General features: G+C 51.8%; 1 protein-coding gene across 1 annotated transcript; it reads right to left on the bottom strand.

Moving 5' to 3' along the window:
• Positions 1-1,314: 1,314 nt before the first annotated feature.
• RBM5 (RNA binding motif protein 5) lies at positions 1,315-24,053 on the bottom strand. Its single transcript, XM_054594685.1, has 25 exons — positions 23,943-24,053; positions 22,610-22,681; positions 20,829-20,994; positions 19,982-20,137; positions 16,389-16,458; positions 15,837-15,910; positions 13,318-13,401; positions 12,475-12,535; positions 11,794-11,859; positions 11,378-11,538; positions 10,854-10,951; positions 10,178-10,265; positions 9,925-10,002; positions 9,767-9,839; positions 9,102-9,187; positions 8,636-8,720; positions 8,333-8,424; positions 6,193-6,354; positions 5,644-5,793; positions 5,493-5,564; positions 4,706-4,885; positions 4,196-4,270; positions 3,156-3,253; positions 2,948-3,077; positions 1,315-1,943 (listed from the first exon to the last, which is right to left on the bottom strand). The coding sequence occupies exons 2-25, from the start codon at positions 22,624-22,626 to the stop codon at positions 1,818-1,820; spliced, it is 2,448 nt and encodes an 815-aa protein (XP_054450660.1). The 5' UTR covers positions 22,627-22,681; positions 23,943-24,053; the 3' UTR covers positions 1,315-1,817.
• Between the last annotated feature and the right edge of the window lie 374 nt (positions 24,054-24,427).

Genomic DNA, 24,427 nt, shown 5'->3' with positions numbered 1-24,427 from the left:
GTCTGGAGCAGCCTTCGTGGGAGCCTTGACCAGCTGAGAAAACCGACTGTCAGCACCAGACAGCGTGGGTCTGATTCGCGCACCTTCCCTGGGGCGGAGGAGTCGATCTGAGGTTTGAGACACCGGTGGAGGCCTGGTTCCCTGGTGAGGCTCCGCCTTCGATGAGCTCAGGGCACGAAAGGAAGGACCTCCCAGGCCCCACCATGTGTGCGCTCACCTGGCCGGGCTGCGTCTGACAGGGCTGCTCGTGGCTCCCACTCTGGGGCAGAAGTACCAGCACTTTGAGGATGCTGCCCGGGCTCTGGAGGTGGGGCCAGCCTGGGCAGGTGGGGGTCTGTGTGTGGGTTGGATCTCCCCTGTGGGGGTCCCAAACCTCACACCACGGAAGCCCAGGCTTGGGGCTTCTGCGTTTGCTTCCACACCTGCCTAGTAAAAGCTGGGCTCTGTCTCCCCAGGGCAACCCCTGGGAGGGTGGTGGGGTGAGGGCGGGTGCCCAGGAAGTCCCTCCTGAGCACTTCCCATTCTAATTTATAAGGACCAGGTCTGCCTGAATATAGGAAAACGTGACCATCCACAAAGCTGTGGAGCTGCAGCTTTAAGAGCAAGCCCCAACCCCCTCTCTGACCCCACGTTAATACCTAGAGCCCAAGCACTTAGTTCAGCCAGATTGGCAGCGTGGGTGCCCCATCACCCTCGCTGCCTCTCCTGGTCCCCAAGCAGATGCAGACCCAGGCACACTTCTCACCCTTGTCAAGCATGGTCTTGCGGGCTGAAACAAGGGTGGGTGGCATCCCTTGGCATGGAAACGCCGGGGAACCCCCTCGCTCCCCTACTCCCGCTGCAGCAGCAGGCGGCGGGCAGGGGGTCACTGGGTCATGGGCTGCAAGCAGAAACATCCCTGCCCCCTGGCCCCCGGAGGGTAGTCTGAAAACTGCAGAAGCACAAGTGCTCACTCTCCTGGGTCTTTAGGGTCTGGAAGTGGAAAGGTTGAGTGTTAAACTGCATTTCCACAAAGAGGTTTAACACACGTTACCAACTCTTGAATTTAAAAACCTTAACATGAGGACACTTCGTAAAGTGTGTGACTGACTGACCACTCTGCTGTCCGTCTGACACTTAATAATACACAACAGCACTGAACGTGAACTGTGATCAGAAAGGTTTCCGGCAAGTCCGCGCATGATCAGAGCATGCAAGACGGCGCCAGACGCCTCCTCTGAGTGGCTGGATGCACTTCCCTCGTCCCCAGGCCAGAGCCACTTGGACGCGCTCACCCCCTCCCGCCACCCAGAAATAAAGAGACACAGACTCTCATTTTTCAAGGTATTTCTTTTGTAAAGAAGCCAGGTTTGGCAACTAGACTGAAAATCTTCCAAAATTCTGTACAAATGTTTAATATACAAATATACACAAGGCTTTTGCCAAGAAAAGACAACACGATAACGAACGACAAGGCGGCTTTGGTGTCTCACACCAGGGCACCCCCCACGCCCCAGGTGCGCGGGGCCGAGGGCTGCACGCAGGCCGCACGCGCGGAGCGCAGCGAGTTACACTATGTACACTGCAGTATAAAAGGCCACGGCCCCCCGGCCGGCCCGCAAGTCCTCCGGCAGGAACGAAGGCCATTCACCCAACAACCCTGGAGGAACTCCTTTAAGTGGGAGAACCTTGCAGAATGAGGTGGTTCACCCTAGAAACTATGAACAGGACAAGGCATGCCCTTAGAGACGACGGGTGGCAAGAGTGACTCAGGCGATGGACCGCTCCTTGTGCCCTTCGGAGCTCCTCCTCCTCTCTCCCCTTGCTCTCCCAGAGTCTCACTCCATCTCAGTGAACCGGGCGAACATGGCCTTCCGGACAGCGTCTTTGTAGGAATCAGCACCAGACAGTCCATAGGCGCTGCCCTTGGCTCCTAGGCCAGCTCCCTTTAGCCGGACTTGAGCCTGGGAACACAAAACTGCTGTCAGCAGCCAGCGGGGGACATGGGTGTGCCTGCACCCTTATCCCGCCCACTCCCTACTGAGCAAGGCCACCCACTGGAAGACGGAGGAAGTCTTATCTATAGACAAGAATTTCTGCACTGGGGACTCGCAGCAGTTTTGAGGACTGCAGGTACAAAATGGGCCAAGGAATGCCCTGGCTGGTGTGGCCCCTGGCTGGTGTGGCTCGGCAGACACAGTGCTAACCTGTGAACCAGAGGGTTACCGGTTTGATTCCCAGTCAGGGAACACACCTGGGTTGAGGGCCATGCCCCCCCCCAGTAGGGGGTGCACGAGAAACCACCACACATTGATGTTTCTCCCCCCCTTCCCCGCTCTAAAAATAAATTAAAAGAAAAAAATCTTCCAAAAAAAAAAAAAAAAAAAAAAAAAAAAGGCCGAGGAGGACAGGCAGATAGAGCCCCACTCCCCTCCCCCACCAGCCAGTGTCTGCTGAGCAAGCATCTGTGCCCGGAAACCAGGACCCTAAACATGCCACCGAGGCCCAGGGAAGGCCTGGCAATTACAGGCGCAGATCCAGCAGGACAGCCTGGCGTCAGCAGAACTCCCTGCAAACATAGCCTGGAAGAGGCTGACTAAGCGCTGCTGCCAGGAGGGGCTTGTCTGGAGGGCCAGCGGGGGATGGGCTCTGACCCTGGAATGGCACCTCAGTCTCGGCTCTGACCATCTAAAGGGTCTTATCATGGACGCAAATCCTACTACATTGTACTTTGCTTTATCTGTAACCAGAAAGTAAAGCACAATTACCTTTAAAAAATCCAATGGAGGCTAAATGGGTCTGAGTCGGTGTTAAGTATTACGGCTTTGTTTATAACAAAGGACACAGAAACATACAGTCCTTAGCAGAAAAATAGGTCTTACCCTAAGATACCTACAGACCACAAAAACCAAGCACATCCCTCCCAAGCGCCATCGTAAAGGTGGGCGGAGTTGGGGAAGCTGCTCACCTCAATGGGGGCGGTGATGCCTTGACACTTCCTTCCCAAGCCCGAGCCTTCCCGCCAGCCCATGGCCTGCAGCATCTTGTTGCCGATGTTGCTGTGGTCGATGCCATCTTTGGTGGGCTGCTCGTAATTCCTGCCAGCGGCAAACACAGAGTTACTTAAAGCAGCTCGAGCCCCCGCGGCGTAGGCGGAGGGGGCTCACCACACATACACGGTGCCCGCGTCCAGCTGCTTCTTGCGCTTGGGCTCTGGAGGCTCTGGAATGCCATACTTCTCCCGTCTCTCGGCGGCTCGGTCCCGGTACTTCATCTGTGCGGGAGAACCAACACGTCTGGGACCACCCTGAGTGGCTCTGCTCCAGAACCTCGTGTTTTCGTAACCTGGAGCCTGGCCTTCTGTGGTGGTCTGACACACAAACGCCCTGTCCCTCCGCACCAAGCCGTAGGTGAAGAGGCCGGCGGGCAGGGAGAAGCTGCATGTGGGGCCTGTAGCGGAGCTACGTCTCCAACACTCGGTCTCCTTAACTAGCCACCCCTCGCCAGGCTCTTCCCACAGCCTGCCGGGTCCCCGAGGAGGGGGAGGGCAGCGCTGTCACTGCCCTGAGCCTGTGGGCAGGCCCACCTCCAGGGACAGACAGCGCCCAGGCGGCCTCCAGTGGCCTGCCCAGCAGTTCCCCAGGGTAGCCCAGTGCTTCTGAGCTTCCCAGGTACAGAAGCTCAGAAGCACTGGGGAGAGAAAGCTCGCCCACAGGACCATTTCTAACCCACGGGGTTCTATTCATGTTTAAAACTCGGCCCGGCTGGCCCTCAACCTACCTCATTAACACCGAATCCCTGCCCATCACTGGCCCCCAGCCTGGCCCACTGCTTCCTCCCGCATTGCCTGTGGTCACCTCAGGCCCTGCTGTCCCCCGGGCCTGATCTGAAGCCCCTCTCACTGCCCAGGAAGGCTTCCCCGGCCAGACCGGGAAGGACACCCGTGCCTTGGTCAGAGCCGGTGTCCTTCGCCAGCAAGCACTGGCGTTCAGCACTCGTGGGCAGTCCTTAGGTGTCCCGTTGCGCGCGCATGAAGGAACAGCGCAGGGCTCCCGTGGCACACAGCCCAGGTCTCGTCTGCACGAGCCCCACGGGCTGGGTGTTAAGCATGTGACAGCTTCCCTGCTCCTGGAGCCTGAAACTAAGTGCTACCAACAAAAGCCAAGGACAGAGACCCCAAGACACTCTTCCTAGTGGCACCTCGCCCCTCACTCACCTCCCTCTCCCTCAGCTCCAAGGCTTCCAGCTCCTGCTCGCTCAGTCGGGACCGTCGGTAAATGTCCATGTTTTGCTACAGGACAGAGTTGACAGACCCAGAAGTCAGACCACCCTAATCTGAAACACTGCAACACAGTCAGCAGCCACTGTGTGCTGGCGTGCTGGGAGTTAAAGCCCAGTTCCCTGACCTGAGCGCGAAACCCAGGGCCCAGTGTGCGTGGAACGGCCACCCCACCCCCGACTCTGAAACAGGCTGCAGGCAAACCTGCTTTGGCTGTATCAGACATTCTTTATAAACCTAAGGCAAAACCCCTGCCAGAGAGACACTACAGCCCGCTTTCTTGATGCAGTGGCCTGGAGCGTGGCCCACCACGCCCGGGAATGCCTGGGCCAGAATAGCCTCCTAAAGGCAGCCGCCCGCAGGGCTGTTCACTGCACTTCCCCTGTCGGACACTCTCCTCACCGCTGCCCCACCCCTGCCCAGGATCGCGCGGAGAAGCCAGGCCACCTTGTGCAGGTCCGAGAGCTGCTGGTGCCTGACCAGGGCATCCTTGTTGGGGAACTGGCGCCGGCAGAGCAGGCAGGCCATCTTCTTCCAGTCGGCCAGCTTCTCTTCCTCACTCTCCAGTCTCTCCACCAGCTCCTCTTCGTTGTCACTGTCACCGCTGTAAGCAGCAACCAGGCCCCTCTGGAGACAAAAGGGGGGGATCATTGGAAACATACAACATGAAGAAAGCTACGGCTATGTGTCTGGATCAAGCCACACGTAACCCAAGATGTGGGAGACACACCCCTGCCCTGTGCCCCGCCCCCTCGCTCCGGGGCACAGGCAGCCAGGTCCCAGCGCGGGCCTGGTAGCCTTCCTGGACCTGCCCTCCAGGGCCCGAGAAAGGACTGCTGTGTTCCGACCTCTGACCGTCCGTCCAGGAAACCCCCAAATACAATGGATCAGAGAAATGGCCCACACAGACCGGTATCCACTGAGTAAAATGCATTTCTTCTTGCTTTAATTTTCTCTTTCCACATCGTTAAAACTCTATTTACAAATGCAGTAAACCTCAATTAGCTGAGCCTAGGAATTCGGGCCTCATTCCCCGCTCCATCTCACCTGCTCCCCCAGGAAACACAAAGTCCCCCTGAACCTGGAGTCCACGAGCAGACACCGCTCCAAACACCCGCCAACACTGAGCAGGGCCCGTTTTAAGCAGAAACCACAAAAGCCAAGACACGGCTGAGGTTCCGAGTGAGAAAACACCACACACACGGTCTCTAAGACACAGGCTGGCCGTCCTTACTTTGAGGGGGTTCTCCTCGTCGCCATTGCGCACCAGTTCAGGGATGAGCTGCTGCCTTTCAGCGAGGGCGCCCTGGGAAACACAACAGGCCGTGAGCCTCCCACCTGGCGGGGGCTCCCATCAGCACGCTCACCACTCCCGCTGCTGTTACCTTCTTCTCGAAGAGGGCGAAGCCGGCGTCTGCCGCGGCGGACTCTCTCCTTTCTTCTTCTCTCAAGGAGCTGACAGGCTGAAAGCTGTTTTTAAAATTTTCTTTCTGCTTGTTTAAACTCTTGGCCCACCGTTCCATGTCTTTGGCGATCTAATGTCAAAACAGGGACCGCAGGAGAACATTTACGCAGAGCCTCTTAGAATACACTTACTTAGTCTCCCATGTCAGGACGACAGGCCACTAAGCATGGTTTTATCTCAATTGCGCGCTGTCACAAGGCCCCTGTGCCCTGCTGCTAACTGCAGGCACCTCTTGAGCTGCTGGGACTGCTGCCTGGCAGCCTGCGTCCTCCAGGGCATCGGGCAGCCGGACAGACGTGCGGTGCCGCTGAGGACCGCGAAATGCCCCACAGACTTGATGTAAGATGTGCAGCCCGGTCTTTAAGGATACGAATAAAGCTACCATAAATGCTACAACGAAAAAGCAAGACAAAAACGTAGCCCACCACCGAGACAGACTGTGGGGCCCCTTGTGGGGCCGTGCACTCACCTGCTGGGCTGTTTTGCTCTTGGGCTTCTCCTTCTTCTCCTTCCCCTCCTTTGCTGGAGGGAGGCCCGTCTGCTGGTGGGAGCCGGACTCTGCGGCCGGCACGTAGGTCTCCTTCTCGCCATCCCAGTACAGGTACTGCTGCGTTAAGGAGTTGTAGTAGTACTAGGAAAAAAAACACAATTAATGCAGACTTTCTGCTACATCAGACCAGTAACTTACAGGAATGTTTTGTTAAAAAGGCACATGAGTGTTTTGTCAGAAAAAACAACAAAAAAACAGAAACCCAAAAATAACACCGACAGACATAAAACATCCTTCCTGCCCACAGAGGAGCGCCCACCTTGGTGCGGGCGAGGAGGGTGAGCCGGCCAGCAAAGGCGGGAGCCCTCTCGGGCAAAAGGAGAACACAGCTTCTTCGCTAGAGCCTAGTTCCCACTGATTTGACCCCTGGGCCTACAGGGGACTCGGATGGCAACGTGTCTGACTCCTTCCCACAGAGACCACGTGCGCAAACCAGGCAGCCAGCATACACCCCCCATGACAAGCAGGAACAGCTGTCACCCGCTGCAACCACACACAACACTGAACACCGAGACCACCAAACGCAGGGTTGTAGGACACTACTAAGTAGCCTGGGTGCCTAAGGAGGTGACAGGTGAAGGGACTGGGCCTGAGGTCCGGGGGAAGAGCTGCCCCCGCCCAGGGAGCACCTGCCTCTCCTCTTTACCTCCCAGCCTGTCACCCCACCTGCTCAGCAGGGACCCAGGGAAGCCTGTCTGTCCTGTCTCTTCCAGGGAAGGTGAGGTGGGCCAGACACAGAAATTGCGACCTCTGTGTCCAGCAAGGAGAGCCTCCTGGGAAAAGGCCGGACCTCGGCGAGAGGCGTGAAGGGAGCCTGCGGAGGCCCAGCCCGGCAGGCGGGGCCCGTCGTGCCCACCTCACCCCTCAGAGACCACGAGCTCTCAGTGCCAAGCTCCTGTTAAAGGCGCTTGTCTTATCATCCTGTATTTACAGCTCCTGACCATAAATAGTTGTTTACTTATGGAGTGTTAAAGTTGCTTTTCCTCTTTAAAAATTACATACACCACCCCTAATAAAACATCATTCATCCGTTAGTTTCTACCCCCAAGAACCCATGGGGATGTCACATGAAGAGGCCGGACACAAGCCCCGGCTGGCGTGGCTCAGTGGCCTGAGCACTGGCCTACACAGCAAATGGTCGCCGGTTCGATCCCCAGTCAAGGCGAAGGCCTGGGTTGCAGGCCAGGTCCTCAGCTGGGGGTGTGCAAGAGGTAACCAATTGATGTTTTCCTACCTCTCTTTCTCCTTCCCTTCCCCTCTAAGAATAAATTGTCTTAAAAACAAAAAAAATGCAGCAGCTAGACATGGCAGCCACATATGGCATGACCCCATTTCCCAAAGGTCAAGAGGAGGCAGACCCAGAGAGACAGAGGCAGACTTGGGGACTGGGGCGAGGGGCTGAGGGGACGCCTGCGCAGCGACGGGCGCAGAGCTTCCCTTGGGCGACGAAAACGTTCTGGAATTACAGACGGTGGAGACAGCTGGGCCACACTGTGAGGACACCAAAAACCACTGAATCGTACGCCCCAAATGGTTAAAATGGTGACTTTGAGGTTAAGTGAATTCCATGTCAATTTAAAAGGGGATAAGTGGAAGTAAAAACACAACTGAAAATTTCTACCACGGTCTTCACAGAAAGGTTAACGGCCACCTACAGACGACTTGACGGAAAGACCCGCAATGACAGAGGTCAGACCCACGGCCCCCAGGGGGAGAGGCCTGGCTGGCGGGGGCACCAGGGCTCTTGCAGAGCCAGCGACGGCCTCTATCATCTCTGTGCTGGTTGGCACGCAGCGCACATGGCCGTAAACGCTCACAGAGCTGCACGCTTGTTTTGTGCACTTCTCTGTATGTATGTTATTCCTCAGCACAGTTTTTCTAACCCACAAATTAAAAACTTAAATCCTAACATATAAAAATTACACACTGATGGTTTTGAAGAAGTTAAAGCATTAATGCAGGCCCCTTGCTCCTTTGCAGGGCTGCTTCTTCCCCCGTAAGCGCACGCAGTGAGACGAAGGAGCCCCCAGTGGGGCCAAGGGGGAGGAGTGCGGGCTACCTGTGAGTTGGGGTCGTAGTAGAGCCCGGTGGTCGGGTCGTAGTAATAGCCCGAGGACTCGTCGTACTGGTAGGTGGACGTGTCTGGCACCGCTGCAAAAGCAAAACCCGGGACACAGTTAGCGGGCAGCACACGGGCTGCTTCCCAACTCTAAGCTGCGAGGCGCAGCAGGCGTTAGTGGTCGTCTCCTCTCACATCCCCAAGTGTCCCTCTGACACCCACAAAGGAGAGGCGGTCTTATAAAACAAAGTCAACAGCTAGCACCTTCCAGCTGTCGACAGCCCGCCACGAGGCTTGGCTTACCGTATTTGGTACCAGGAACTACCCCCGTGGGGGGCGCAGCAGGGGCCTGTGTGCTTGTGCTAGTGCTGGGCTGTGCTTCCTCGGTCTGGAAAGAACAGCGGCTTCAATGTAATTTCAACTGTACAGCCTCTTGAGAGAACTAAATCACTGCAACCGTCCGGCGGCAGGGCTCCCCGCCACCCACACTGCCGACGGCCCAAGGCTGCCCCTGAGCCAAAGCACGCGACGGCTTGCCCCTAAAGGCCGTGAGGCCGAAGCACGCAGGCAGCACAAAAGCCTCCATTGTTTCGAATCTTACATTTTAAATATACACACAAAAAGAATTGTATTCTCTAATACGATCAAACACAGGTTGGAGTATATTATTCAACCCTGGCTCATACAGTAGGAAAAGGTATTTATCCAGCAAAACAGTCTCCCCAGCAGCCACCAGCTGTGCATCTAGGACCCAGGACAATAGGATTACCGGAGAGCTGGGCGGGTTGGAGGTCTGGTTGTACAGCTGGGGGCTCTGCGACACCACGGCGGCGGAGGTGGTGGTCACTGCGGTGCCTGATGACACAAACATGGGGTCAAAGTCAGGAGGAGCGAGCGCCTTCATCCGTGACACCGAGGCCGGCCTTCTGTCTTCACGTGTGTCAGCTCTCATCCCACTAAAATGCCCTGGGCCCACGACAGTTTCACCTTTACAGTCCTACTAGAACGTGACACACAGTTAATCCATGATGGCTAAAAAGAAAGGCTAGAATCCTTATCTACTCTGGGGTCGAGAAAAGATTTAACTCGAAGGCTTTTGTAATTCTGGAGTAACAATTAAACAAAGGCGTCTTATAGTGACCCTTCTGACTGAGGTCTGGGCCCCAGACTCCGGGGACACCTGACCCCACACGGGCACTCGTGAGCCCTAAGAGCACAGAGAGGGGACGCAGAGGTGAGGTCTGAGAAGGAACGTGAGCACTTCTCATCTTCCCCAGCCCCTCAGGCACGGTGACAGCCCCAAAAGTGCCCCCCAGCCGCGCAGGGACATGGAACTGGAGCTCGGGGTCTCGCTAGAGCGTCTAAGAGCGTCTAGGTGCATCTCCTCAATTGCAGCGGCTTAGACGAGAGAGAAAAGGAAGACGAAGTTTCTACCTGATGCAGATGACGCATCAGATTCCAACCCTCCAGCTTGTTGCTGATAGAACTGTTGGTAGTCCTGCGAGTACTGAAGAATAAAGCCCGCCGTTAGAGCCGCTACTCTCAGGCGTACTCTGGAGACCAGAAGCCGCACGCCGGCCACATCTCCCTACCTGAGCGTACTGGGCGTAGCCATCTTGGCCTGGCTGCAGGTAACTGTAGTCAACGTTGCCTCCTTCGCCACTTTGAGACTACAAAATGTCAGAAGAGGAGGAGACACAAACTTAGTGGACGCTGAGAAAAGAAACCAGGACGTGTTCCCTGAAAACGACCTGGAGAGCTTACGAGGCAAGCCCCGCAGGAAAGGCGCCCTCCGTGAGTGCAGGCAACACCCCCGCCACGCTGAGCACCAAGGTCCCCCCTTACCTGGGTGGATGACCACTGAGCAGCGGCAATAGCTGTGCTGGCCACAGAGAAGGCGCTGACCCGGTTACCATCCGGGAGGACCAGGTCTCTGAAACCACAAAGGTCCAGTCATGTGACTCCACACCAGCACGCCCTCCACCCCAGCCCCACGTGGCCATGCAGACAGCGATTCACTGCAGCCTCTGCAGGGAGGTCTCAGGGCCAGCAAGGCCACCTTGCAGAGCAAGGAGGGCAAAGCTCCTGGGCGGGCAAGTGTCCCTGTAGCATCACTGTTCCACTTGGACCCTGCCATCAAACGACGTGTCTGCTGGCTGAGCAATGACACTAGGAATGAGAAATCGGCATGGCCAGACCGAAGCCCTGGGCACATGAAGCCGTCAGCAGGCCGGCTGTGGAAGGCGAGCGCGTCCAGGTGGGCTCCCGCTGTTCTGAAGCGCCCACGTAGCGCGCCTTCGCAGCTGGCCCGCCACACCTGCCCTCCAGTTTTCTAGCAGCTGGTTATTGAGACCAAACTCTAAGAGGAGGGACCAAACTCTAAGAGGAGACCATGGTCTCCCTCCCCCGCAACCTTGGTGCCTCAGTGTAGGGAGCACAGGTTTAGGGTTCAGTTAGCAAAGCAACCCCAGACAAGTGCGCACACGCAGCAGTTTGAAATAAGGTCAACAAAGCCACTCACTTTCTGGCACTTTTTGCAAAGTCAACCCCAATAGTTTTGCCATCAATTTTCAAGGGAGGATGGAGACTCTGTAGTATCTGAAGCAGCTGAGAAGCATCCTGAAGGAAAGTGTGAAGAAAAACCATTTTGTCATGCGATTAAAAACCTCACCCTCCCACCCACCCAAGAAAACAGAGCTTTCTCTTTAACAAAACAGCAGTTTATTGCTGTTTGCCGACAGGAAATCTTGAGGATAAAACCATCCCCCTTCCCACCAGGACATGACGCTGCCCGGTGTCACGAGAGGAGTGGACGCTCAGTCCGCCTACAACGAGGTCCAAAGGGCCCAATGCGGCTCAAATGGCAGATGCGCCTGTTACCACAGGTCCACGTTTCACCACTTCCCAGAGGAGTCGGCCTGTAAGTTGGCCACATAGGAGAGCCTTGAACTTCGGGTTCACAGTTTAGTTATCACACTCGATGAACCACAATTGCCTCTTAAAGTTCAGTTCTCTCTCAGAGCAAAGACTCAGCGAGCCCCTCACCATTGCAGAAGACAGTTGTACGAAGGCGAAGCCTCTGTTCTGCTGGGTCTGCCGGTCCTTGATGAGGCGGATGTTGTTGACCGCCAAGGATGCGTAGGGAGACAGCGCCGTCATGATGGAATCCACCACCGTGTGCGGAGCGATGTTGCGGAGGATGATGGCTGGGAGGGAGGTGAGGAGACACATGGCATGTGTGTGCGTTCCCACCACCGTACATCCCACGGCAGGTTCGAGCACAAACAAACCCACTTGGGGAGGTTCCTAGTGTACCTTTCACTTTGACATGGAGAAGATTCTAAAAACCAACCTTTTATAGGACAACCTGAGGCTGCTGCTGTTGCTTATAAAAAAAGGGTGAGAGAACAAAAAACTTCAGTTTCTAATATAAAGGCCAGAGATTATATACTTGAACTCACTATCACAGTAGTAATCCACGGACTGGACCGATTCTGTGGTTCCGGAGGGCACTTCCTGTTCCGAGTCTACAGGAGGGACGGGGAGGAGAGGGGGACTCAGTAATTGAAGACAGACAATAAATATAGTCAAACCCAAGTCTTAATTTTAAGTAAATAATTTTCTTTTTTAATCATCTGTGGCTACAATAAAGCCTCATAGTAAATGTGAAAAACAAAAATCGGGCAAGTGGACTAAGGAAAAGCAGACGCAGGAGGCAAACCAGGCAAGCCCCCAACTCCGGAACAGAAGAGAACTCTGCACTCTCATCACCGCCAGCAGCACCCACCAAATCTGCAGCGAGCAGGGTTCAGGAAATCATCCAGGGTGCTTGTTTAAATGCCCTCCTTTTCCTCAAGTGCACAGATAAACCAATTTGTGTGTTTTTTAAATCCTCACCTGAGGATATGTTTATTGATTTTAGAGAGTGAGAGAAGGGAGAGAGACAGAAACGTCGATGAGCTGCCTCCCATTCACGCCCAGACTGGGTGTCAAACCTGCCACCTAGGAATGTGCCATGCCCAGGAATCGAATCCGTGACCCTCTGCTGTACGGGATGACACTCCAACCCAGCGACCCACCCGCCCAGGGCCCAGTCAGTCAGGTTTTACTACGTGTCGCACACAAGCTGAACCTGGGCTTACCAAACTTGTCCGCTCCACACCGGAAGCATTTTAGTCTTTTCCTGAAATTGTTAAGGCAGCACTGGAAAAAAAAATTTTTTACCTGTCATTATTTCTCACAGTAGGTCAGGCTTACTAGGGACAGTGTGGGCGGGGGCAACGAGGCCGTGGGCAAGCCCCAGTAGGCAGAAAGTAATGCCACATATCCAGGACAAAGGGGCATTAACCTAAACACTTACAATGCTTCCCTGTGTGAATTCTTCCAAGAAAAACAAATCTTGGCATATTCTGAAGTAGAACCCCACTTTTATCAAGTTGGGGGGGAAGTGTAGGTTGAGCGACAAACCTACAGTCAGTCGCTGGCAAAGCTCTTCGCTGTGCCAGAAGAGTGCGACATGGCCACCCTAAGCGCACACACAACGCAGACAGGACGCCAGACACGGGTCACAGGCGGGACAGAGTAGGAGCCCTCTTACAATGTCAGTGGTGACACCCGAGTGCAAAACGGCGCGTGGGGCCACAGCAGGCCTGCATAACCTCACGGGCTCACCGCGTTTCTCTCAGTGCGGCGGAGACTGCCGGAAGTTGGGAGCTTTGGGATTCAAGAAACTATCACGTGAAACAAACCTAAAATCTTTACTAAAACGCAGGGCTTGGAACCTGAATCTTAATAAACTGAATCTCTAATGTTCTAGGGATTCTGTCCTCTAACAGGTACACAGGAGGACCCAAAGAAAGTCGCAAAGCACAAAAACCACGCTAGGATAAAAACTGGTGGTTACATACGCCTGTTTCCCTCTTCAGAGGGACACACAGAAACAACAAAAACCCTGGAGCTGTCACGTGGGCGGAACGCGGCCTTACCTTGTTACAAAGCCAATCTTCAAACTTCGGTCTGGGATTGCTATAGTGCATTGCGATGTGCTTTCCTTGAATCACCAACTTTTTCTGTAAAAAAAAAAAGTAATTAGTTATTCCCATTGTGGGGAACGTGTGTCCATTTTCCCAGGGCAGAGCACACTTCGGAAAAATCAGTGCTCTGGAGTTAAATGGACAACATACGGGGAGGACCAACCACCGCCACCTATACTCTGCCCATCCAATCCTTCAGACAGGCAGTAAGAGAATGGGATGCGGAGTAAAGGTAAACGGAGTCAGGGAGTGCTGAGGAAGCTGCCAGACACTAAACGCTGCCATGCACCAGGCCGTGTCTCCAGCAGAGACAGAAGTCCTAACATTCAGCATTGACAGGCTGCCTGAGAGTGACAGTCTAGTTCAAAAAGCAGACAACACAACGCTCCCAGTTCTGAGGCTGCCTCCTATGAAGCCCTCGGCACGTGCCCTTGGGCTTCGCTTCACTTCTCCCCCAGACCCCATCCTTATGCAGAGTAAAAACCTTCACATGTCCCCTTCCCCCACATTCCTGCTTCAGGAGGTGTCCTCTGGGAGACAAGGGAGGGAAATTCATTTGAGGAGGGCATCTGGTTACATGTCTTTCTCAGGAGGGACTATTCTGAATGCCATCGACTCTGAAACAGCTAAATGAGATTTCTTCCTGCCAACTGCAAACACGTCATGTCCTAGGTGACAGGTGTGCTTTTCACTGAAATAGACGGTACTCTCTTCAAAAGGGGAAACCAGGAGGCCAATGGAGTGTCTTCGGGGGGCAGGAAAAACTCGCAATGCCTGCGCGCCACCTCATCCCTCAGGTCAGCGACGTGACTTAAGGGGACTGCATTTTAGAAGCTGAACCAGGCCAGCCAAGAGCACGCCCAGCACCTGCCCCCAGAGAGTCTTCATTTAACAGGAGCACCTTTTCCTTATCCTTTTTTGAGGGGAAATGGGGGAGGGAGTGGGGTCTCCTGACACTATTAGAACAGGTTTAAGCAGGAGGTCAGACGTCCAGATTTTTAAAAGGAGTCTAACCCCTCTAAACATACATACTGTTGAGCAATTTGGTTCGTGCATATCCTGGAGGAGTTTAAGACATGCTGTGAATGTTGTCTCTGCAACATCTAAAGGTAAGGCTGCATGTCTGGCCAGGAGGGAAAGAGCCCAAGGGCCACCCGCTCCTGGTGTACAGAGCGCAACTAAAGAAGCTGGGAGAAGTGGCAGCAGGCCGCCCCGCCGGGCGGGGCGCGTGCTGGGGGCAGACTCCGAACTACGCTGAGTCCCTAAACCTATCGGCCTTTGAGTTCTGGAGTGAATTTGAGCTGTAATGAAGTATTACACATTGGCACAGCTTTGTATACATTAAAATTGTGGAGATGTTGAAATGTCTTACAGGCTGCAACTTCTTAGGAGTTTTAAACTCCCAGGCAAGTCCTTCTGATATAGCCACTGCATCAAAAGATGCTGCCACGTCAAGCAAACAGACTCACGCGAAGCTTGTGCACGTTCGGCACCCACCAGGATGGTGTCCATGGTATGAAATGAATGAAGCTCTACTTTTGTAAGATCAGGTTGTCACCTCTGGGTTAAGAAAATGAGGCTTAAAAATCTTAACAAATCAATCAAAATTAGTGAGTCTTGTTATAAATGGCAATATATTAACAAACAATGTAGTTCTTATTTATGGGTGACAAATCATAAAATGCTGCAGAAAAGCAACATGAGTTAAGAGAACTTCCCAGAATGCACTTGGTTAAGGCACTCAATACTGTGCTTTGGAGTTCTGGTAAAAATGTTATCTAAGTGCCAAGCACTGGACATCATCTTGATACTTCAGTTAATGCTACATCAAAGAACCACCAATGATTTGCTTTGAACAGACTATCACAGGCATTCTTGGGGAGATTAGAATGTTAATGCCACTCTAACTAGATTAGACAGCAGCAGGACACCAGCTCCCGGGCTAATCTCATCAGACTTATTGTTCACAGATTCCACCAGGCCCTTAAATAGTCCTGGAAGGACCCACATGAGCAGTAAGGCCTCCTGGAGGTTTGTGGTCGCCAAGCAGAAATAAGGAATTATTTATACAATGCCTGCGGCAGACTTCTATTGTACTCTCTTCACTGTCAAATTCGAGAGTGGGATGTTCTAAGATTACTCCCAATGGACATAATGAACAGGACCATAATCAGGGAAACTGGAACATCCAGATGTTTTGGTAATTACCAGACAGGTGTTCAGCGGTTAACAAAGCCCTGCCAGGTAGGTAAGTCTAAGGTAGAGCAAATTCTGCAACGCAGTCCTTGGAACTGCATTTATTCTGGTCACATCAATTTTAATATATACAAAGCTTTTCTCTTTTAAAAGTCACTCCTTTGGAACAAACCACTCCTTCAACCTTTTTGTTTCTGTTTTTGTTTTGTTTTGTTTTTAAATTGTACAGACTTGTTCCACTTTCATGAATATCTAGACTTGGTGAGTGAAGCAACCTGATTGGCTTCCATCCAGCTGGTAGCATCTTGCAAGTGATAAAACTCCACGAAGGCGAAACCACGGCTTACACCTAGAGACAGCATTCAGATATAGACGGGATACTCGTGTTAGTCAGTTCCTTTACAACAGGCGAATCTCTCTCCCACTGCTTCAACACTGCGTGACAAAGCCAATTGGGAAGCAGCTTTACAAATGTGACTTGACTTGGGGATCTTCTTGATACTTTGCCATGGCAAGGAACCAAGCCGCCTGAGCTAAATGCCACTCGATTTGATTCCACACTTAAAAAGTAACCATGCAACCGACTACAAACAAGGAGTTTATAAATCACTACTTACCGAAGGAAAGAAAAGTCCCTAAAAGCAAAGTTTTTAAAAAGGTCCTCAGATGCTCTCTAACATCGTTTTCAAAGAGTCACATTCCTTAGCCATGGCAAACCTTTCATTCTGAATTCATGTGCTTGAAGGCTGGGGGTACCAGGATGGTCTTTAGGGACTGAGGTGGGAACGGGGAAGAGACCAGAACAGCGGAACTGAGCAAGCTCTCACCTGTTTTCCTTTTCATCAGCCTCACGTCCGCAGGCTGAGGGCCTTCAAAGGACTCCATCATTTCCCGAATCTGCACAGGGTTTTACACATTCGCAGTTAAAGCTTCAGCCACAAACCATTCCAAAGAAAGTTCAGCAACTGGGGGCAGCACTGACTGCTTTGCTGGCCCAGTTCTGAACTTCTGCCGCCCCAACATGACGGCTCTAAAACTGGAGTAAGAGGAGGAACACTCCTCACAGCGAGTACTGTGTTCCTGCATCCTTAGCGACGCTCTCCCTCCACATGCCGCCCGGGCACGTCATTCACGTCGTGACACAGTCTTGCTCATGGTGCCCGCCCCTCAAACCTCCCCACTTTAAAAAAGGATGGTGCAATCTCATCATCCTTTTTTCTAAAGGACCAGAAAAAAAATTGAGGTTAAAAAAAATTGTTAATTGAGTTTGAGAGAGAGAGGAAAGAGGGGGAGAAAGAGATATTTGTTGTTCCCCTCACTTATGCATTCACTGATCCTTTTATGTGCCCGGACAGGAGATCTAACTCACAACCTTGGCGCGTTGGGATGACTCTCTAACCAACTGAGCTAAATAAAATCTTTTAAAAAATAAATAAAAAGAAAAAAAAGAAAAAAAAAGACTCAACAGCCAAAAAAACGAGAAATTCCCCTTATTTTCTGCATACCATCTTAAGAAAGAATTTTTACATTCACTTTAATGCTGAAAACTAACAAAGCTCATACATTGTTAGGCTCCTAAGAATTCAAAATAAACATTAATTGGGCCTACAAGAACCAATTCTGGCTCATAGGTTTCTTAGTGATGTCAGATCAAGCCCCTACTGCAAAAGGCAATGATAAAAAATACATCAGTCAATTTACCAATCATACCAGGAAGCAATACTCCTGCGGGGGGATTTTACGGCCAAACTTGTGGAACAGAGAGCCTTAGTAACCCCTTATGGGCAAAGGCCACCTGCAGGATCCCAGCCAATCCCTGCTGTTTGTGGATTCTGCATCTGCGGGCGTGCCTGCTCACTAACCCCGTAACTCCAGTCCATGCCTGCGGCGTGGCCGTGCCCTCCTGCGGACCCGCGCAGGGCAGCAAAGGGGCCGGGTCTCCGCCACACAGGTTCCCAGCTGAGGGGGCGTCTGGCCTTGTTTCCGTGTTCCCACTATAAACTAGTGCCCTGTTCAGTCTATTTAGTGTCAAGTTTTCCCCATTTTTGTTGCTCTCACTGCGTAAATGGCTCCCCAAGTGCAGTGCTGAGTGCTATCTAGTGTTCCTCAGCACAAGAAGGCCACGAGGTGCCTCACAGCTTATACACAGAACACATTAGGCAAGCTTTCCGCAGGCATGATTTACAGCTGCTACGACGTCAACAACGTATATTAAGTGAGGCATCTTTAAATACATACATATAAACAAGGCTGATGAAAATGTAACTATAGAGGCTCACAACCACCTCACTTTGCATTTCCCTCGGGGGCCATGGTTTGAGTTTTCGCAGTGATTGTATAGACCAGCGGTCCCCAATCTTCTTGGCTCCAGGGACCAGTTTCGCTGAAGACAATTTTGCCTCCGATGGGGGGGGGCGGGCGGGCCAAGGAGGCGGAGCTCCAGCGATAACTGGAGCAAGGCTCTGCCTGCTTCCAGCGCTTACCCCCTGCTGTGTGGCCCAGTCTTCACTGGCTAGCCCCCCAGGATCGACAACCACCACCACAATTAAGGAAAATGAACTATATTTCTATTTCCACAGAGCATGTTTAGTGCTACCCTGTGCCAGACCCAACCGTGGACTCAGATTCATGTTAGTAACAGAGTAACTAAAGATGGTTACTTTAGTTATATTTAGTGATACAATAACACATATGGCAACATAATAACTAGAGATAGTTACTCTAAGAATTCATGTGCCAGTAGAGGACAAACTAAAAGGGCAAACAATAAAAGTAATAAACTGAAGCCCAGAAGATTAAGGATCCCAACAAGCAATGCTCTAAGGCTATTGTACAAGCACTTGGGAACCTCAGAAATTCTCTGAAAACCACCTTTCGATGGTAGAGACTTCCAATTCCCCAAAGAAGCCTAGAACACACAAGCGCGACAATCTCGTTTCATTAGCAGCAAGGAGGCCCCAAAGTGTTGTCAAGGGCATTGCTCTCCACTTACCACCCACTTCCTCTGTGGGCTTCCAGGTCCACAGGCCTAACAGACTCAAGGGGACAACTGGACAAGCGAGCTAACTTCCCTGACCTGGCGCCCGTGGGATTTCCTACCCCTACCCTACACGCTCGCTGCGGCCACTACCTGAGCGCCGTTCTGCCCACCACGCTCCCCGTCTGTACTTCTAACCTGCACCAGTTTTGCCAGCAAGCAAAACCCTCAAGAACTTTCTTTTATACCTAGCCAGGCTTTCAGAGACTCCAGCACCTGGCACCAACAGCACCACCTCTCCTACCAAAAGCCTTTGACTTGAGTCAAATCAAAACCCATTCATTTCACCGACATGGGGTGAGCAGTTTCCTGCATTCAAGGGTCGGGAACAGACGCCCAGTTCACATGGAACCTGTTTTCAGGGGTCTGTGGCCCCACGGGGGAAGTGTGACACACACGCTGACAGCCACAGCGTGAGCATTACGGAATGTGTCAGCGTGCTCTGGGACGAGACCAAGGAAGCAGCAACTCTGCCTGGTAGATCAGGAAAGGCTTTACGTAAAGTAGCTCCGAGAGGAAAAAAGCAGATGGAGGATGCATCCCAGGGACCTGCAGGGGATGCAGGCAGCGGTACACCCCGAAGGAACGGGCGGGGGCCAGAGATGCCACCGGAAACCAAGCAGTGACCAGGACACCAAGGCCCCAGCTGGCCAGTCTGAGGAGTGGGCAGCCAGGGGATGGCCTTCCTTGGAACAGGCTGCTCAGACATTTCTAATGAGTAATAGTATAATTTTCATCAAATCAAAGGGTGACGAGATCCTGAAGAAAGTGTGTTTACTGATACGTGCTCACCAAGTAAGTAACCGATTCAATAAAAATGTATTGACTACCTTCTAAGGGATACTGAAGGAACAAGACCTGAATCCCTGTAGTTAAGGAACTTCTGGAAATTCTACACTGAGTTTCAAAGCCTAAATATAAATGGTAATTTACATGAATAAATGACCCAAATTGAGAGAAATCTACCCTAGAGATTTTTTTGGGAGACCCTCTCCAAAAAACCCCAGAGTTATCTTCTGGAGGGTGGGCCCCTTGTAGTACCGGCTTCCCCTGCTAGATGTGTTCTAGGAACCCACCTGTATCAGTGCACTGACTGGCGTTGTTGTGAGAGGCCGCATTTGGCTTTAGTGAATATATTTTTTCAAAAGATTATTTCAACGTGTTCACCCACTTCATGATGGATGTTTACAAGCGCACCTGCCCACACTGTGCCGAGTGTTCAGCAGCTTTTGACCAAAAACAGCGTGACCCCACCCTCCCTATTTACCCAATCACTAGCTGAGATATTAGCTTGAGATACAACAACAACAGAAGAAGATAATGGTAGAAGTTCAAAGTTCACTGTGCCCACTAGACTGCCTGTTAGGACTTGCTTCCCCTTACATCGCTCTCCGTGATGGTGATGGGAAGGCCGCGCAGCATGATGGTCTTGCTCTCCCGTTCATCGCTGATGTCATGCCTATAGTCATGCTCGCCATAGTCACCATCTGAATGGTAGCCATCTTCAGATCGGTCACTGTTCCTTCTTTCACGTTCTCTCTGATTCACAACAAACAAAATCACAGTTAAAATCACACTGGGTTTCTACCCTTTGATCCAGGACTTCTATGACAATGTTCACTGCAGTGTTTTCTAAAACAGCAGAACAAAATGAAACAAAACCAAAAATACCCAGTCAACAACCATTTAGTTCAGGAAGAATGTGTTTACAACTCACTGTATCGTGTAACACACAATGAAATACCATTACCTGTTATGATATGAAGATTATATGCATGGAAAAAGAAAAACACGGCAACATTACATGGGCAGCATGATTATTCTAAAACAAAGCCATGTATGGAAAGGAGTATGAAAAAAGGCACGCTAAGGTGACCGAAACTACAACGGGGGCACAGGGCTGGCATATTACTACACCCAACTGCTTCATCTTTAAAATGAGAAGACCACCTACCTTACGGGGTGTAGGGAGACCTAAGTGAGTTCCCCTAAGTGAAGTGCTCAGAGAAGTGTGTGGTGCGCGGTGAGCCCCCTGCGAAACCTGGCCAATCTTTCTGTTACTGTAAGGTCAAGTCTGTCTTTGAGGGTTACAGTCAATCAACAGACTCCAGAATAGTAATATTCAAGAGGAGCGATCCCACACTTGGCACACTTACTTCAAGGACCCCGCAGAGCCTATGCATGCAGCTCATGAGCCTAACAACTCGGGGCACGGCGGCCGGCCACTCACCTCTGGACTGTCGTAGTCTCGGTAGTCGTCGTACCTGTCGCCCCTCCGATCGTCACTAGACCTTTTGTAGTCGGAGTCCCTCCGCCTGCTCCGGGGTTCACGCTCATCACGGTCGTCCCTATCTATGATGGAGCCGTACCGTCCACTGCGCTCTGTTCTACTCACTCTGCCAGAAAAAATAATTTTCATTAACTCTAAAGTAAATCACGTTTTGTCCCGTTAGAAAATACGGTGGAACACAAACCCCATAGCTCAGTTTATAAGATGTAGAAATAGTTTTACGTATCCCTTTAAGTGTATCACTAAATTCTGGTTCACAAGGACAACCAACCACTGGGAAAACATCTCATCCCTAAAGGCAAAGGTAATTTTTAGGAATTCATGCCAACTCTGAAAACATGGGTTGTCAAATGTCTGGGTTTAATATTTCAGAGAAAGGGCCAGATTGTTCAAATTTATCCTGCATGTTCCCAAGCCTGTGGTCTACACACCGCCCAACTTATCCCTGATTTTAATCTTAGTGATCAAAGATAGGGAGAAAAAAATTATTAGCATTTCACCCAGTTTCAAAGGAGAGCACAGCCTGACTCATCCACTCTCAAGGGTATCACAACAGCGTGGGTGAGTTAAACAAACCTTTCTCTCCAGCAGGCAGCTAACAAAGTAGTTCATCTGTGAGACATACTCAGCACTGCCAGAGAACATTATTTCCTATAGCACCTGGTTTATTTTTGGTTACTGGGCAGCACTGGAAAAATCTAAAAACGAGAGGCTTAAGCCCATGTGACCACAGACATACACAGTTCTTTCCTAAGTTGTTTACCAGGTTCATGAAACTACTATGTAAGGACAAGACAAAGGAGAGGCTCACAGGGCCTCATTTAGCATATACAAACAAACAAACAAACAAAAAAAAAGGCAGTGAAAATGACAAGTCTAGGACTATTTCATGATTGTAAAGTATGGGGATGAGAAGCCCTGAAAAGGTAAACATTAACTTATTAAGTTATTTGGAACCGCAGGCTGCTCACACGGAATTAAAATAATGGTATCGTGTGACATGCACATTTGCCGAGTCCCTCTGGGCCATCAATTTGATCCATCACTGGGACTAGCCTCAATATTGAGGAGGCAGGTGACTGAAACGTTGTATGTTTAAATCAAATGGTTTGAGTGGCAGAATCTATAGATGACACAGCAGCCAAAACGCTCTCACCTTAAATTCTTCACCAATTCTTTGGCAGTGTTTCTATATGTAATCCACAGGCCAAAACTTCTCAGCTCTATAAATCTGGATCATCTTGTTATGCAGGGGACAATAACAAGAGCTGGCACTCACTGACTACTTATTACTACACCCAGGTAGCGTGCCAAGTGCCAGGATGTACGATCCCCTGGCTTCTGCACAGGCTGCTATCCACCCTGGGAATCTTCTGTGATTCACTCCACCATACACTCCTTTGCCTAATCTTACTTCTCCTTCAGGCTTCCTCTTAGAGCATACTTTCTCCAGGAAGCGTTCCTGGCCCTTCGCAGGAAAACACACACACGCCTCCTCTGCGCTCTCACAGCGCCCTCAACTTCCTGTCTCACAGCACGGCTCCCACAGCACTTTGATTCTCCCACTAAACTGCCGGCCTGTGGGCGCAGGGATCATGCAAGGGCCCACGGCAAAGCCCGGCACAAAACAGGCACTCCCGAATTTGTTGATAAACACACCACTTTAAAAAACGGTTCAGTCTTCACTGAAATATTGAAAGGCATGCAGGGTAGTAACTTACCGTTTGTCTGAACCCATTGCCTTACTGAAGATCTAGCACACTGCTCCGACAGCTTCAAATTTTGGGCTTTTTCTAGGAGAAAAGAGAGTTTGCTGCAAAAATCTGAGAGACCACTTAAATCAATTATTCTATAAGCTGGGACATTACCGAGGTTTGAATTTCACCAATGTCACAGAAGGGGACCCCTTGTCAACATTAAAATCATGCTACGTTTTGTTAACAATGAGGAAAGCGGGAACACGGAGCATACTGTATAATAGTGGATTCCGTTTTCAGTAATAAACCCATAAAGGGGTGCAGGCGGAACGGTCTTTCCCTGTTCCTAGTTTAAGATTACAAAGCAAAAAGGGCAGAGCTGCACTCAGCTCCCTTGCGCTGCATCGAAGAAACTCCAGTGGGGCAGAAGACCATTAAAACATTTATCACCGTGTCTTTATTAATACAAGGGGAAACGTGAAATTCAAAAATTTCTAATGAAAAACTGAAAACCTTTTACAAGCTCGGAGGCTGAGCTGACTGAAATCTACTCCACTTACAACGCCTCGGTTGGTTCAATCTGACACGAGCAAACCTCGACTTAATTCTGGGTAACAATACCCACAGGGCCCCGAGCCAGTCCTGCCCCGCAGGCCCGCAGCGCTGGTAAAGCATCCCTCGCAACTAGAACGCGTCCGATGCCTGCGAGGGGCGAGAAACTGTTCCACAGCAGGCACCCAAAGAACATTTGCTGAGTTAACAGAAGAGAATCACCTGGGAGAAACAAGGCCTTGGGCCGGAAAGCTGAGGCCGCCCTTGGTCTCCTGGGCAGTGCCCAGACCCACCTCCGTGGGGTGTCGAGGCCGAGATGGCGGCGCCACCGCCGGCGCAACCGACTGGGGCGGCCGGCTTTCCCTAACTCCCTGCACACGCCCCTCCCGCCGCCAAAAGGTTCCCAGCCCGCGGAGAAGACTTCACACAACAGCCGACCGGAGAGAGCTTATTAGATGCGGCTGTGGGGCGATGGTGGCTAGAAACTGCCAGGACTGCCGAGGAGTACCCGAGGGACGGCGACGGCTCCAGGCTCATGTGGGATGGGGAGTCAAAAGCGCGTCCTGGCAGGGACTCACTCAGAGGCCCAGCGAAACAGGCTTGGGGCTGAGCGGGAGGGCGTACTCTGAAAGCTGACAGCGCTGACGGCGAAGGGAGGCGCGGGCCTCCAACGCCTTGGGTAGTTCAGCCCCGCGAGAGACCCGTCTGGATTGGCAGCCGCCCGCCCGCGGCCCAAAGAGAGGCTCCACAAGGCCTGCTCCAACAGCAGGAACGGCCGGTCATCTCGGCCGCCCGCCACACTTACCTTCAGGAAGGGTCGAAGTTGCAGAAGTAGCGGTTTTGTGCCCCAGAATCTCTAACAGGGTACCGCCGCTCCACAAAATGGCGCCTCCGTCGTCCGCCGTCTCCTACCCACAGTGCCTCGAGCCCGCCCCTCCCCCAACACGCCCCCCGAGGAGGCGACCAATCCGCTTAGGCGCCTGGCTGCGCGAGGGCTGCTGGGAAGTGTGGTCACCAGAGCAGCCTGTCAGTTACTGAACGCCCTGTGTTAATTTCCTGTGTATTTCCTTTTCTTCAAAACCCTGGCCGTGGCCAAGCCGTCTTTTGCAGACGCGGCTTAGAGCTTTTGTTAGGTGTACGCCCTTTATTAGGTGTAGTAATTTTTTGCCTTTGTTACAAGTGTGTTTAATCCGGCTTTCGGATTAAACGCTAGTTGATCCTCTGTTGCATTTAATGGACGCTAAGATCATTGGGCTACTTTACAAACATCTATTTTCATCTTCATAACCT

This window comes from Pteronotus mesoamericanus, unplaced genomic scaffold, assembly GCF_021234165.1.
Source record: "Pteronotus mesoamericanus isolate MK-2021 breed Mesoamerican mustached bat unplaced genomic scaffold, CSHL_Meso_final scaffold_533, whole genome shotgun sequence".
Lineage (NCBI taxonomy): Eukaryota > Metazoa > Chordata > Mammalia > Chiroptera > Mormoopidae > Pteronotus > Pteronotus mesoamericanus.
Note: the sequence above shows the minus strand (reverse complement) of the source record. Positions and strands in the feature narration are given on the sequence as shown.